Source organism: Heptranchias perlo, chromosome 31, assembly GCF_035084215.1.
Source record: "Heptranchias perlo isolate sHepPer1 chromosome 31, sHepPer1.hap1, whole genome shotgun sequence".
Classification (NCBI taxonomy): Eukaryota; Metazoa; Chordata; class Chondrichthyes; order Hexanchiformes; family Hexanchidae; genus Heptranchias; species Heptranchias perlo.
The window spans coordinates 18850246-18866121 of NC_090355.1; the positions used below are offsets into that span (position 1 = coordinate 18850246).

General features: G+C 38.4%; 1 protein-coding gene and 1 long non-coding RNA gene across 6 annotated transcripts in view; one reads left to right on the plus strand and one right to left on the minus strand.

Annotated features, from left to right (window-relative positions):
- The window catches only part of rc3h2 (ring finger and CCCH-type domains 2), a 100416-nt gene extending 84937 nt beyond the window's left edge, over window positions 1-15479 (plus strand). For 4 of the 5 annotated variants that reach the window (XM_067969671.1, XM_067969674.1, XM_067969672.1 and 1 more), the window contains 3 exons: window positions 1461-1562; window positions 5732-5874; window positions 9914-15479. In XM_067969671.1, coding sequence (XP_067825772.1) covers window positions 1461-1562; window positions 5732-5874; window positions 9914-10115 — 447 coding nt within the window. In that variant the 3' untranslated portion in view covers window positions 10116-15479. The remainder of the gene's footprint in view (window positions 1-1460; window positions 1563-5731; window positions 5875-9913) is intronic. The other variant, XM_067969675.1, reaches the window with a different exon arrangement.
- The window catches only part of LOC137300547 (uncharacterized), a 55729-nt gene that overhangs the window by 3310 nt on the left and 36543 nt on the right, over window positions 1-15876 (minus strand). The gene's annotated exons all lie outside the window — the stretch shown is intronic.

The following is a 15876-nucleotide window of genomic DNA, read 5'->3' on the forward strand; positions in this document are numbered from 1 at the left end:
TCCCAGCATCCACAGCCTTTTGGGGGAATGGAGTCCAAATGTCTACTATTCTTTGTGTGAAAAAATGCTTCCTGATTTCTCTCCTCAGTGGCCTGGATCCAATTTTAAGATTATGCTCTTGTTCGGAATTTCCCCCACCAGAGGAAATAATTTTTTTTAATCTACCCTAGCAAATCCTTTAGTCATTTTAAAGACCTCGATTAGATCACCCTCAATCTTCTATACTCAAGGGCCCAGGTATCATTCTGGTGAATCTGCGCACCCCCTCCAGGGCGAATATATCCTTCTTGTGGTGCGGTACCCAAAACTGAACATTCTGTAAAACGGATGCATAACTACTTCCCCTTTGTATTCCAGCTCCTAGTTTCTCACCATTTAGAAAATACTCCGATTTTCTTTCTTGGATCCAAAGGGAATGACCTCACACTTCCTCACATTGAACTGCATTTGCCCCTGTTTTGCCCATTCACCTAATCTTTCTATGTCCCTTTTGTCCACCACCCTAAACATTCACTCCCTTCACCAGCGGCGTACCGTGGCTGCAATCTGTACCATCCACAGGATGCACTGCAGCAACTCACCAAGGCTTCTTCGACAGCACGTCCCAAACCCGCGACCTCTACCACCTAGAAGGACAAGGGCAGCAGGCACATGGGAACAACACCACCTGCACGTTCCCCTCCAAGTCACACACCATCCCGACTTGGAAATATATCGCCTTTCCTTCATCGTCGCTGGGTCAAAATTCTGGAACTCCCTTTCTAACAGCACTTTGGGAGAACCTTCACCACACAGGCTGCAGCAGTTCAAGAAGGCGACCCACCACCACCTTCTCAATGGCAATTATGGATGGGCTTTCAATGCTGGCCTCGCCAGCAACACCCACATCCCATGAATGAATAAAAAAAGAACTTCCTGTTCCCATCTGCAATACTCACTGTGCCTTCCAACTTAGTGTCATCTGCAAACTTGGGTATACAACTATCTATTCCTTCATCCAAGTCATTGATACATAGTGTGAAAAGTTGAGGGTCCATATAGCCACACTCTTTCTCTTAATGTATTCGCCTTTTGCAGCTCTTAATACTTTCTTTGTAACCCGTTGCTTTTTATAGCTCTCCCAGTCCACTGGATTTCCACTTTTCTTTGCACTTGTGTAAGCCTCTTTTTAGCTTTACTCTGTACCTTACCTCATTTGTTGAATTAGTCACATGTGGCTAGTGGCTAACGTATTGGACAACACTGTTATACAAGATACTTCAGAATTCCACAATATAATAGTATCTTTCATTGTGCCAATGGTCTAACTGCATGCCAGTATACAAGAATGAAGTTTTTTTAAGCACAAGAGTATGTTTTGTACAGTGGTACATTCTAACACTTTCCTGTCAATTATCCTGTAGGTACCAGACAGGCATTTTAATTTATTCACTATTATAAAATTGTTTGTTTACTAATAGAGGGAATTTTCAGAGGTTTCCGGAGATGCAAGGCCTGATCGGGATATAGAACTGGAGCTTTCTGCTTTGGATACTGATGCTGATCAAGATGAGGGAATAGAGGTATGGATATATACTGTATATTAAAGAAATGGTCACCTGTTTGGGTTTTTGATGGGAGGGGTTTTTTGACTTCTTAAATGGATGGTAGAATGGATTTTACTTTCCCAGTCGACAGGTAGAAAGTGCCTACTGTGATTTATTGTAAACAATTTTACAACACCAAGTTATAGTCCAGCAATTTTATTTTAAATTCACAAGCTTTCGGAGGCTTCCCCCTTCGTCAGGTGAACGATGTGAAATGAAATCCTCGAAATGAAATCGCATTTATAATTCACAGAACAATGCTTGGTGAGTACAGACAGTTTTTTCAACTGCCCGTTGCCAAGGCAATCAGTGTGCAGACAGACAGGTGTTACCTGCCAGGTCTCACAGAATATACAAATCACCAAAAAAAAACAACAAACAAAACAAAAAAAAACAGAGATAGAGAGGTAGAAACATAGAAAAGACAGCAACTGACCCGTTATATTAAAAACAGATAACATTTGTTCGCTGGTGGGGTAACGTGTAGCGTGACATGAACCCAAGATCCCGGTTGAGGCCGTCCTCATGGGTGCGGAACTTGGCTATCAATTTCTGCTCGACGATTTTGCGTTGTCGTGTGTCTCGAAGGCCGCCTTGGAGAAGGTCGGTGAATGAATGTCCATGACTGCTGAAGTGTTCCCCGACTGGGAGGGAACCCTCCTGTTTGGCGATTGTTGCGCGGTGTCCGTTCATCCGTTGTCGCAGCGTCTGCATGGTCTCGCCGATGTACCATGCTCTGGGGCATCCTTTCCTGCAACGTATGAGGTAGACAACGTTGGCCGAGTCACAGGAGTATGAACCATGCACCTGGTGGGTGGTGTCCTCTCGTGTGATGGTGGTATCTGTGTCGATGATCTGGCATGTCTTGCAGAGGTTACCGTGGCAGGGTTGTGTGGTGTCGTGGACGCTGTTCTCTTGAAAGCTAGGTAATTTGCTGCGAACGATGGTCTGTTTGAGGTTGGGTGGCTGTTTAAAGGCGAGTAGTGGAGGTGTGGGGATGGCCATCGCGAGGTGTTTGTCCTCATTGATGACATGTTGAAGGCTGCGGAGAACATGGCGTAGTTTCTCCGCTCCGGGGAAGTACTGGACGACAAAGGGTACTCTGTTGGTTGCGTCCCGTGTTAGTCTCCTGAGGAGGTCTATGCGATTTTTTGCTGTGGCCCGTCGGAACTGTCGATCGATGAGTCGAGCGTCATATCCCGTTCTTACTAGGGCGTCTTTCAGCGTCTGTAGGTGTCCATCGCGTTCCTCCTCGTCTGAGCAGACCCTGTGTATTCGCAGGGCCTGTCCATAGGGGATGGCCTCTTTGACGTGGTTAGGGTGGAAGCTGGAAAAGTGGAGCATCGTGAGGTTGTCCGTGGGCTTGCGGTAGAGTGAGGTGCTGAGGTGCCCGTCTTTGATGGAGATTCGTGTGTCCAAGAAAGAAACTGATTCTGAGGAGTAGTCCATGGTGAGCTTGATGGTGGGATGGAACTTGTTGATGTTATCGTGTAGTCTCTTTAGTGATTCCTTGCCGTGGGTCCATAGAAAGAAAATGTCGTCGATGTATCTGGTGTATAGTGTTGGTTGGAGGTCTTGTGCAGTGAAGAAGTCCTGCTCGAACTTGTGCATGAAAATGTTGGCGTATTGGGGTGCGAATTTGGTCCCCATGGCTGTTCCGTGTGTTTGGGTAAAGAACTGGTTATCGGAGGTGAAGACATTGTGATCCAGGATGAAATGGATGAGTTGTAGGATGGCGTAGGATTACTGTGATTTAAAGCATATTCTACACGAGCCATGGCCATTTGCTCAACTTATGTTGAGTTACCTTCCCTCGATTTGTAAGTGGCTACATGGAGCAATCCTGATTCCTTTGTTAAGCATTTTTTGATTGGCTTGGAAAGGATGGTATGCTGTTTCCTACATTGGTCCTTAATTTAGCTGTTCAGATAAAGGTGCCCACTTCCATTTTCTGGTGGTAACTATTGGCACGTGGAGGATAAGTTAATGAGGAAGAAAGTTAGATTACTTAGTATGGCCTTCCTTATATGTTGCACATACTGAAATTGGAATAGCCTTTCACTTGGGAGAATCATAGGGACATGCCACTTTAAAGATTTTCAGTGCAGTATCCTCAATTATATTGTTACTTTCCTGTGTTCTCACAACATTGAAGTGCTACACCTCTGCAACCAGTATTTTTTTTAATTTAACCAACTTAATGGTTTTGACAACTGGAATAGCACTTTACAAGCAAATAATTTACATGCATATTCATGATTAATTACATGGATATATATTATAATGCACATATATCTATATCAAATTTCACAACCACTCTAAAGTAGAGAAAAATGAGGCACATGTGGCTGGTTGGAAATCCAAATGTGGCTAATTGCATTTTTTAATTAGTAAATTAAAAATGAATAAATAGACACTTCTGTTAGGTGATCTCAATACTTACATTTGCATGGCATATGTATCTGTGCCTTAACCTTTATGTGCATTTGTTGGTAAAATGGTAAGATGAAAAGCAGAATGTGCGACTGTTTTTTGATCGCTGTGTGTGCTTTACATCGTGTCATGGTGGTTGGCTCGACCAATCGGAATAACCACTCCAGGACAGCAGAAGAAAGCAAGCCCAACTAATAGCGAGCAGCTCCACAGGACACCATGGCAAAGGGCAAGCAGCATTCAACCGTATTCTAGATGGAGAGCAGGGCCAGGTCTGGCGCGTGTCGATGTGCGAGTTAACATTTTCAGCAATCACTCCAATGAAGTCAAAGTACCGCTCGCAGCTTCTGGACAAAATCCTAAAAGCTGCACTAAGATGATAAATTCAGGCCAGAATTCCAAACTTTGGTGAAAGAGAAAGACTGCAAAGTTTTGCACTGGATAGTACTGGATATTTGTTAAGTAAATATACTTGTGACGTACATTTACCTATATGTGTGTAAGGAGTTTTCTACTAAAATTAGTGCAATGTGCTAAAACGGTGTTCCCATAGCCATGTCTGGTACTAGTTAGCAATTTCTATTGGACAATATTGATATAGTTAATACAACTATACAAGAGTCATGGCTCAATTTATTTAATCAATGTCTTACACTGGAATACAGGTATAAAACCTAATCCAACTTCATTGAACTTTGAGAAACAATCATCATTTTGCCTCAAAAAAATGGTTAACCAAGAAATCCAATGCCATACATAATGTGCATAAGCTCCTATTGTGTGTGATACCTAACATAATGCTGTGCAAATGGAGAAGGGATTCTGGCCAAATGGATGAGAGTCTGATATTTTGAATAGCCTTAATTCAAAGACTGAAGAATACCACCCCAGTAAGGAACAGTCTTAAATCTCTATTTACATAAATCTTCCACATATTAAGCCCTGAAATTTAATACTTTAAACAGGATCATCCATAATCCATTGTATTTCAAATTCTGGACCAGTTTATTATTAACCAGTGCCTTTTGAGAGAACCAGGATGTGCTGTAGCCTTGAGGCTTGCACAAAATTCACCAGTGATTTTAATTTACATTTACAGTGCTAGATTTCTTTATCCCTCCTACCTATCACATCACAAATGCTGAAACAGCAGTTCTGGATTCATGACCTGTTACAGTTGATCAGACTAAATGGTGAAGAATGAGAAAGAAAGGATTTAAGGGTGTAGAAATGAATTACTCAGCTGCAACTCTGGGTTGATCTGAAATCCAGTAACTTCTGATATAGGACACTTTGTAGGAGCCAGCATAGTTACCTTGGCTCAAATATAACCATTGTAAGCTGTTTCGGACTTTCATTTATCTTACTCAGTGCTGGTCACCTTGCATCAGGCAAGAGAAGAAGCCTCCATGTAATTGAGCTCAGCTTGAAGCAGTAGTTATGATGACTCAATTCAAAATGAGGATAGCCAGTTGGTAGAAACTATCAGCACTTCCAGTTTTCAGAGTTTGCAAAAGGTCGTGCAACCTGTTCATATGTCTGCAAGGCTAAGTGAAGGAGGTTTGGGGCAAAATATTTATTTTTAGTGCTGCAAATTTAGCTGGAATATTTTGTAATATTTGCTTATTAGATTTTATAATTTATGCAACATGTTAATTCCATTGGGTAGAAGATGGTACCAGGTTTAAAGCAATATTTGTTTGTTTACACAGGATGTCCTGGATCGGCATTTGGGTATTGGCTCCCAAGGTGATCTGACCAATGACACAATGTCCGAAAACGGGCATCATCATAAGCACCAAGGTAAAGAGCAGGAGGAGCAGGGCCGCAGGATTGCAGAGCAGATTGCTATCACGTAAGAATCATAAAGCTGTATAGTTTAAGGATATCACTCTTTTGTTTTTCCTTAAATGTATTTTGACATTTGAATTGTAAATCTTGTTGATATGGAGATGAAATAGAGAGGGAAATTTGCAGACAGTTCAGAAAGATATGCAAGAGCAACAGGGTTGTAATATTGGATGATTTTAATTATCTCAAGATAGACTGAAATAAAGGTAATGCATGCCATCAGAATGGGATATGTTTTTTGGAATGTATCCAGGACTCCTTCTCCGACAAGGAAAGAAGCAGTTGCCTGATTTTAGTTCTGTTAAATGAAATGAGATAAATAACTGATGTGACAGTAGGAAAACAATTGTGAAATAGTGACCACAACATAGTTTGGTTCAATGTCAAAATAGAAAAGGATAATAAAGAGTTAAAGATAAGGATGCTAAGAAGGGATATGGCCCAAAAAGTTAGCAAACGAGTCAATGGATCAGCAGTGTAAAATCTTCAAATATGAGATAGTAAGAATATTTTAAAAATTTCTATATGGCAAAAAGGAGGCATAACAGATTTCCATGGATTAAACAGATTTAAAACAAAATGGAAACTTAAAATGGAGGTAAATGATAAAATTAAGGCTAAGAATACTAAAGAAAATCATGAATAGAAAATTGTAGTGGAGATTAGAAAAGCTTAAAGGGAGATTAGAAAAGCTTAAAAGGAATATGAAAAAATGTAGCAGCTAATATGAAGGGAAATAGTAAGATTTTTAAAGCATAGAAAAAGTAAAAGAATAATCAGCGAGCGTAGGTCTGTTCAGGGATGAAAGAGGGACTCTAATTATGGAGAATTAACAATATTAAATATTTTGTCAGCTTTTACAAATGATGTTGGAATTGAGAATGTTGGTGAACCTGTGGAGGATATGGAACAGTTGTTAGAGATCATGGTAGAAAAGGAAAATTAGTACTATTCAACATAAGTCATTGGGATCCATTGACATGCACCCTACGCTGATAAAAGGGCGAAAGGCAATAGAAGAGGCTCTGGCCATAAATTGTGTGGCATGACTGATTCGAGAAGGGAGAGGAGGATAAACTGGCTAATTACAGACTAGTTAGTCCAATGTCCATTGTGGACAAACTCTTAGAATCCATAATTCAAGATAAAATTAGTGAGCACTTAAAGCATAGGTTAATATGGACAACAAGCACGGATTTGTTAAAGGCAAGTCGTGTTTGACAAATGTAATGGTATTTTTGAAGAAGTCACCAATTGGTTAGATAAAGGGAATGCAGTAGACGTAATGTGTATGTAATCTCAAAGCATTCAATAAAATGCCTCACGAGGCTTGTTATAAAAATTCAGGCATATGATCTAAGTAGACATGTAGCAGCATGAATAGAAAGCTGGTTGATTTAGGAAACAAGATTTAGGGTAAATGGATGTTGCTCAGATTGGAGAAAGATTTGAATTTGTATACTTTGGGGTCAGTTCTGGGTCCATTTTTGGTCTGGGTTTAGAGATGATTTGGATGGGCATAAGGTGCATAATCTTGAAATTTGCTGATCATGTATAAGTCAGAGGTTTGGTGAACAGTGAGGATGACTCAAAGTTTTCAGGAAGACAAACAGTTTAGTGGAATGGGCAGACAGGTGGCAGATGCAAGTTAATGTGGATAAAAGTGAGCGGTAATACATTTTGGGAGGAAAAACAATGACTGGGTGTATACACTTAATAGGAAGTTAATGAAAGGTGTGGATGAAAGAGGGGTCTGGGAGTTCAAATACATAATTCCCTAACAGTACGAGTGCAGGTAGATAAATCCATAATAAAGGCCAATAGCACTTTGGGTTTTATAAATAGGAGAACAAAGTAAAAGTGTAAAGTGGTGGTAAAGTCATACAAAGTATTGGTTGGGCCACAATTAAGAGTACTATGTGCCGTTTCGAATGCCACGTTATAGAAAAAGCTTGAAATAGAGGGTGTACAGTGTACATTCATCAAGATGATGCCAGGAGAGACTTGAGATACTGAAATCATTTTCACTGGAGCAGAGAATGCTAATCATACATTTAACAAAGATTTTTAAAATTCTTGGAGTTTTGATAAAATAAATAGGGAAAAACTATTTCCTTTGGTTGGGGAGTTGTGGTGATAGATCATCAATTTAAAATTCTTGCAGAGTAAGGAGAGAAATTGGGAAAACCTTCTTTACACAGAAGGCTGTTGGAGGATGGAGTGATTGAGGCAGAGGCCATTGCATCTTTTAAGGGAAAATTTGATAAATATTTGAAGCAGAGAAAGATACAGAGCTATGGGGAGAGAGCAGGGTAGTGGGGTTAGTTTTGGATTGCTCTGGCAGAGCAGGCACAGATATAATGGGCTGAATGGCCTCCTTCTTTGCTGTAAATTTCTGTGGTTCTATGATGTGAAGAGGCAAGTCTCTTGTTCTTTGTCTATTTCTTAACTTCAGGCAGCCTAGCAAAATTAAGCAATCTGCTCATTTGATGTCTATAATCTGTAAAAAGGCACTTTAATAGAAGTGGTTTAATTTACCTGTAATGTGTAAAGATGTCTCAATTTACATATCAATTTTGTGCATGACCATAACATTCACATCTAATACCTCTGAGTAAAGAAAAAAATAACTTGTATTCATATCGTGTCTTTCACGTTTTCAGGACGTCTCAAAGTGCTTCCCAGCAATGAAGTACTTTTTGAAGTATAATCACTGTCACAAACAGCATGAGATAAATGAACAGATAATTTGTTTTTAGTGGTGTTGGTTAAGGGCAAATGTTGGCCAGGACACCGGGAGAATTCCCCTGCTGTTCTTCAAATAGTGCCATGAATCTTATACATCCACCTGAGTCGGCAGACAGGTTTAACGTCTCATCTGAAAGATGGCATCTCTGACAGTGAAGCATTCCCTCAGTACTGCCAAGTTTCAGCCTAGATCATGTGCTCAAGTTCTGGAGTGGGGCCTGAACCCATGACCTTCTGACTCAGAGGCAAGAATGCTGCCACTGAGCCAAGGCTAATACCTAATGTTGAATGGAGCAAATTTCTTATGACTTATCTGGCTGTCTGCAGAAAATCACTTCAGCGTTCAGTATTTAATACTTCTATCTTTAAATTACAACTGACATTTATCTGTCTTGCTCATGTGGTGACAGGTGTCAACATATTTATACCCTACCTGTAAGTGTTCTATTTAATCTTTCTATTTTGTGGATTCAATACCTATAGGAGTTTATTTATCAAAAAAAGTTTCAAATTAACATAGCCTGCCAGAGCCAGCCATTTAAGGCTATGCTGATTTGAGGAGGGTCAAATATAGATACAAATACAGTAGTGACCCGTCTTACCTGAAGAAATTCAATAGCAGAATCAATATAGGGGGTATTAGTAAACAACTGCACTTCGGTGTACTTCTGTTCTAGGATGGCAAGTCTGGTGTCAGGGCAAGCTATATTCATATTTTTTTCTGCCCTGGCCTTTCCAATCAAAAGATACTTATGATTCTGCTGATAACAGTTTAATTATGGCAGGACAGCTGCTTTAATTCATAGAAAATCATTTGGACAGTATGTTTGACATAATGCAGATTGATATTTTATTGCTGCAGAACACATGAATTATGTATGATGATACCATTAAAAGAGTTTGATTAAGGTGTTGCAGCCTGTTGATGCTCCAGTGTGCTGTGCCATCAAGCATTGGGGCACTGGTTTACAATAGTAGCCCCCACCCTCCCCATAGAGTGTACTCCCGGTCTCGGGCTGAGCATTTGTGGAGAGTATTGTATAGAGGGAAGATGCTTCTACAGAGGAAGACAAAAGTGGAGCAGCTTGAATCCACTTCCTAGCACCCAGTTTACAGACCTGCATTAGCAAAGGCCCAGAAATGTGTCACTTGCCTGCTGTGTCAGCTGTAGAATGGGGGCCCTGTATGGAGAGATATGAAATCAGGGAATTGGAGAAAATGCAGAATAACTTAACGAAAGACATTAATAGAAACCAGTTTTAACTGGCTATTTCTTGTATTTCCTTTTCTGTCAGAGAGGAACAGAAGATGATACCTATAACTTCTGGCTTTAACCAGCCCATCACAGCCTCAGTTGGCTTCATCACCTCCCCGGCTGTGACTGCTTCCTTCAGCATCAATAATTTGGTCCTGAAAACATCTCAAGTCAAGCTGTCAGAAGATAGGAAAGATATGAAACCTGCAACTTATGGCGAGGCTCTAGTCAATGGGAGCTGAAGGGCTTTGTGCTTCACCGACATCCAAAAGCAATTAATTTTGCTTTCTATATTATATAATATAATATATATAACACATGGGTTTGTATATATGTGTGTGTGTATTATATTATGTTTTTTTTAAAAGAACAATATGGGGGCATCAAATTCCTGTGGACTTTTTTGATACTACAAAAGCCCTCCTGCATTAACCATTTTGACAAATAAAATTAACTTCAGTTGGATAACTAGTTCAAATTCCAGTGAACCATGGAATTTGGACATCATTCTACTTAATGCTTTAAAGCAGCCTTTTATGAGTCTGTTGTGAGCCGGTGCAGTAACGTAGCCATTCTTATTCACAATGGCTAATGTAGAACATAAACAACTCAGTTGTTGACCAGCAGGGCCTTGCAGCAACACACCTGGTGAAAGCTAACTATGACTTTACCTCCTCTTCTTTTCTTTTGTATATTTTTGTGTACAATTCACACAAAATTGTAAGAAGATAATGGCTTGGAAAACTGTATTTTCGAGCTGTTATTGTAAGATTTAGTTTCATGGCATTGTTGCACTTTTATAGGAAACTTGTATTGTTTTATTAAATGGTGGAAGGAGCATACTTTTCACCTTTTTAAAATGCATAATTAGAGTTTCAAAATACAGTTTCTTTCAGATTCCATAGGCGTAGGCTACGGTGTTAACATAAGATAGAAAAACTGAGAACTATCCCAACTAAGTGTTAAACAAATTTAGAAAGCAAATGTTTAAAAAATGGGGTGGGATCGCTGATGCATTGTCGCTTATTATCTGAATAGCCTAGTTGTGCCTCAGAAAGGAGGTGAAAGTATCCTGCAAGATTAAATACTGACTAAGCAATGGTTAATATGGCAGGATGTTTTCATTCCCTTTGTTCTAATACTCACAGACTAAGCAGCAACTGCATAAAATCGATTCCTCTGCATTTCGTTTAGAGGCACTTCTGTCGGTCCCGGTGCTCCTAGGATAGAAATTTAACCCGCTACAGCCTGTTACATATGGTGGATATGTAGCATCAGGGAGCTCAGCATCACTACCTACATTACTGTACTTGAACAGGTAGTAGTGAGCACAGTGACTCGATACAGAATAGTAAGTAATGCAACCTCCCCCATTGCCTTCTACCCCAAAAACACACCAAAGACAAAAATTGCAAATAGTTCCATTTTGTAACATCTAAATCAAAAAGCCTTGTCTTGTCCTTGACTTTTCTTATGTTCTTGTAGAAATTTTCATTACTGAGTTTATCAACAAAAAGTACCTCAGATACCGAAATGTTCTATAATGACAGTAATGAACTTGCACCTCCTTGTTAGTCACTGCTAAATTACACTGAAATACATCTCTAATTGGTTTACATTAAGTACTGCAAAGTTTTTGATGTAGATCATAGTTTTGTTTAAAATACTTGGATATTCTGAGATTTTTTTGTTTGTTTAAAAAAAAAATTCTACTTCTCGTTCCTGCCATTACATTTGCTGTATATAAAGTACAGAGTGAAAACTGTATTTTGGAACTCCTGCATTGTGTGGTGTTTGCACTGAATGATAAGCCAGTTCTACTGGTCTTTTTTCTGCCCTGTCTAATCCAAGAACTTCTAATGGCTTCTCTGTACTTGCTTCATATTGGATGAACATTATATGTTGCAGTAAGAGCCCAAAAGTACTGTAATAAATTTATAAGCAATCCAAAATCACACCTCACAGAGTTTAAAATAACTCTTAAATTTGATCAAACATAGAAGTAAATGCCAACGATATCAGTAGTTTTATTTGAATAAGATACTATTGGTAGTAATCATGGTAATGCATTTTGTTTAATCCAAGGCATAATTTATCTCTGCCATTTCACATCTGTTCACTGGATTCTGGGAGACTGATAAATTAATTAAATAGTAGCTGGACAGTGAAAGTATTTAAAATTTGTTTACAAAAATCTGCAGTTGTGATACATAAGAAGTTGAGGGCATTATGTTTATTTTGACTGTATGTAACCTTTCTTCAACATTTTACACACACATCTGAGAAATTGAGGGGGAAAAGCAGGATAGCTTTATGGCTCTCCTTCACTCTCTAAATGAAATAATTGTAAATTAAATTTCTGTGATAGCTCTTTGAGGATTAAAAAAGTGGCTTTGTTTACATAGCTAGGACCAGCAGTCAGTTTTTGAAGAGGAGTGACAAGAGCATCTGTTTGTAAAAGCTGATTAAACATTTAACTATCTTAGCCTTCATTACTTTTTACAATTCTGTTGATTCCCTGGTCTGTGTTCATCATTCTCCAGCTTGTTAATTTTATAATGAGAATGTTTTGAATCAAACTATTGCAAATTAGTGTGTTAGTAAATCCCATTTTAAAAAGTCAACTGTTGCATGCAGATAATTTCTGTCATGTAGGTTTGCCATTTGCTATTAGCCTAAATTTAACAGTGCTCTCCAGTCTCTATCTTTGCTGTCCTACTGTTTTCATTTTACATTTGAGTTTTTATGTTTTGATGACTTCTGTGAAGTTGATTGTTCTGAAAATCGTACTGGGATATTTTAAACCAAGCACGACTTTCACCAGGTAGCTGCAAAGGAGGTGTTCTGCTGGTAAACAACTTCTGCAAGATCATGTTATTGGTCGTCTGAGTTGTTAAAGTGATACACAATACCACAACAAAGTGTCAGAATTTTTAAAACAGTTTTGTGCACTTCCCTGAGGGTTGAACATTTTTTTTCCTGGAGGATATTTGCACAGAGTGATGAGACAGATTGCTGCTTGATGTTTATGATTGCATTAGGCAGTATCATGAAATCTCTTCCTATTTATAATAGGATTTATATAGGTTTTTGTAATGAAGGAGTGAAATTGTACATTTAAATCTTTGTGGGCCTCCGTACTCAGTATCATATACCGAAGCTTAGAGATACTGGGATCTATGCACCTATTGTAGTCTGAAATATCAATCTTTGTGTGTTTATATGGTCTTTAGTCCATGTCTCTGGACTTGTACACATTTTAAAAAAAATTAAATTCTGGATACTGGCATGACAGCCAATCATAAGCAATCGAAAGCTAAACTGACTGCAGACCATTTTACAAACTCTTCTATTGCAGTAATTTAATTTTCAACCAAAGCTGCTCTTAACAATATAGATTCAGAGTAAACCAAAACATGCACCAAAGCTTTAGGCAGGTGATGTAAGTCATTAAAATACGTAGCATAGGAACAATATTTAATGTAAATTTTATGTAAAAATACATAATGTTTTCACGTGATATGTGCTGTAGCTTTCTCCTAAAATTTCCTGTTTTAGTTCAGCTGTCAGTTGCATTATTAATAAACTGGAAGACCTTAAAGGTCTCCATAATTCAAATATTCAGTAATCACCAGAGTTGCACACAATACTGATTATTGCTTATGAATGTGTTAATTATAAATGACAGTTGCTATGTTGCTGTAATAGATGAATTGAGCACATCTATCTATTTCTCATGAATTGTAACATTTAACTCAGTGTGTGGGGCTTTCTTGCTGACAACACAGCAGGCAGGCATAGGTATTGAAAAATATGGGCCAAGCTCATAATCACTGACAGACTTTGAAGTACAGGAACAGGGGTTGTTGAAACCTGTGCTCTTATCCCTGCCTCAGGCATATTGTTCCACATCTTGATAGTGAAAAAATGATCAAGCTTTGGATCAAAACAGTCAGACTTGAATATAGAATATTTCAGAAGAAACTGTACATTGGGTCCTGCTGCAGTACTTGTTCTCTGCCACGATGGGGCCTCAATGAATTGTAAATAGTTGATTTCTCCCTCTAGTGGTAGAAAACTGGTCCTGTTACATAAATTTTCACACAGCAACACCAACTATACAATGTTTCTTTGGAAGTAACCCCCCTTGCCCCTCCCCCCCACCCCCCCAAAAAAAATTAAAATATCTACTATATATTTTAGGGATCTATTTATTGATGCTTGAAACCAGGAAAGTAAATACATAGATAACTTTTAAGTATATTAATCTTAAGGACTTTTCATATGCTACTAGTTGTGCTACTTGAATATGACCAAGATATAACAGGAGCCCAGGAGTATCTGAATAGCCCTCCAAAAATAGATTACAGCCCTCAGGGAAATGACCACCCTCTGTGCTACAAAACTACAAATAACATCTTCAGCGCTTTCTGAGGGTGAATATATATTACATAAATTAATCTTGTGTATGTACCTTAACTTTTTATTTTAAAATTGCATTCTTTAAAAAAAGACTTGGTTGTGCTCTGCTGGAGGGGGATTGGGGAAACTGGTTGCTTTTTTATAACTGATGCACGTTAACTATGGTAACGTATCATAATGATTTTTGAGGATCAACCAGCATTAGTTTTTTTAAGATATTTAAATGGAAGCCACTCCTGTGCAGTTAGTTACTCCACTGCATGGGCCCAAGATGCATTACTTCAGAATTTAGTCACCTGCACATATCCCATAAACCCATCCAGTGAAGGCCTCGGTTAATCAAAGGCATGGAAATGCATGCAGTTCCTTAGCTGGGCAAAAAAAGTACATTATACTGTAGTTGTGATACAACACACGTGGTTCTTATTTGTACTACACATGCCCACTGTACAGCCACTTGAAGCATTGTGGTTAGCTTGCAGCATTTGCTGTCTGCATTTATGCCGTTTTGCATATTCTTTTCCCTGGAAGTTACAAAAATAGTTTTCTTGCTGCAAAACTAAAATTTTTAGAAAAATTGCTTAGCTGGAAAAGTTGGGAAAAGAGGCCTGTTTTGTCAATTGTACAACCGATTGTGGAGCTCAAGTGTGAATATTTTACGTCTGTATTAGACATTTTCTTTGCAAATCTATTGTTCGATTGAAATGTAAATGAAATTAAAGATGGTACACATCCGTCATGTATAAAGGAGACACCATCGATAAGATGGATTTAATGCTCATTTTTACTACACCTACTTGGCTTATATTTAAAATGTATATTTAAAAAAAAAGTGCTCTGTTAATGAAATAGGGGCTAAATTCTATTCGATTTGTTAATTTCAATTTGACTTCCAAATTGTTGGTAATCTGTTACCCTCTTTTGTTTTAGGAATAGGATGAAATATGAATGCTAGGCCATTTAGGTCTGTAATGGATTAGTTTTGTGATACTGAATAGCAAAGGTTGAATTCTCTGTGTACAAAACCTTGTTTGCTGTAGCACTGAAGTGAAGAGCTAATAGCTTGGGCTGTACACTAGAATAGAGTATCATGAATTTCAGTGTTTGAAAGATGATTGATGGGACAGTTTGCAGTACTTGAAATGTATTTGCATGCATAACAATAAAGTTATTTGTCAATTAAAGTTTTTCCTCATTGCTGTTCCTTTAACTTGTTTGGTGGGGGGAGGGGGGTGGTGGTTTAAATGTGCGTATGTGTGTGGAATATATTGGAACATTATTCGACACATTAGGCAATGGTGCAATTCATTAAAAGAAAAATTTCCTTAATATATACGTACCTAGTTTTGTAATTTAAATTTTGAATATAATTTCTTTAAAATTTCAAGAAGCAGCAGCCATTATAGGTGACTATCTAACAACTGCTGGTAACTTGATGTTCTGAATGCATTGAGAAACTGTATAATGGCTGTGAGGAGTAACAAGGCAATTTACATTGTTTATGTTTCTTGAACCCATCTTACTGTTTTTAATCTTTTATTAACTTTTTATGTATATATAGAATTCCAAACCAACTTAGAA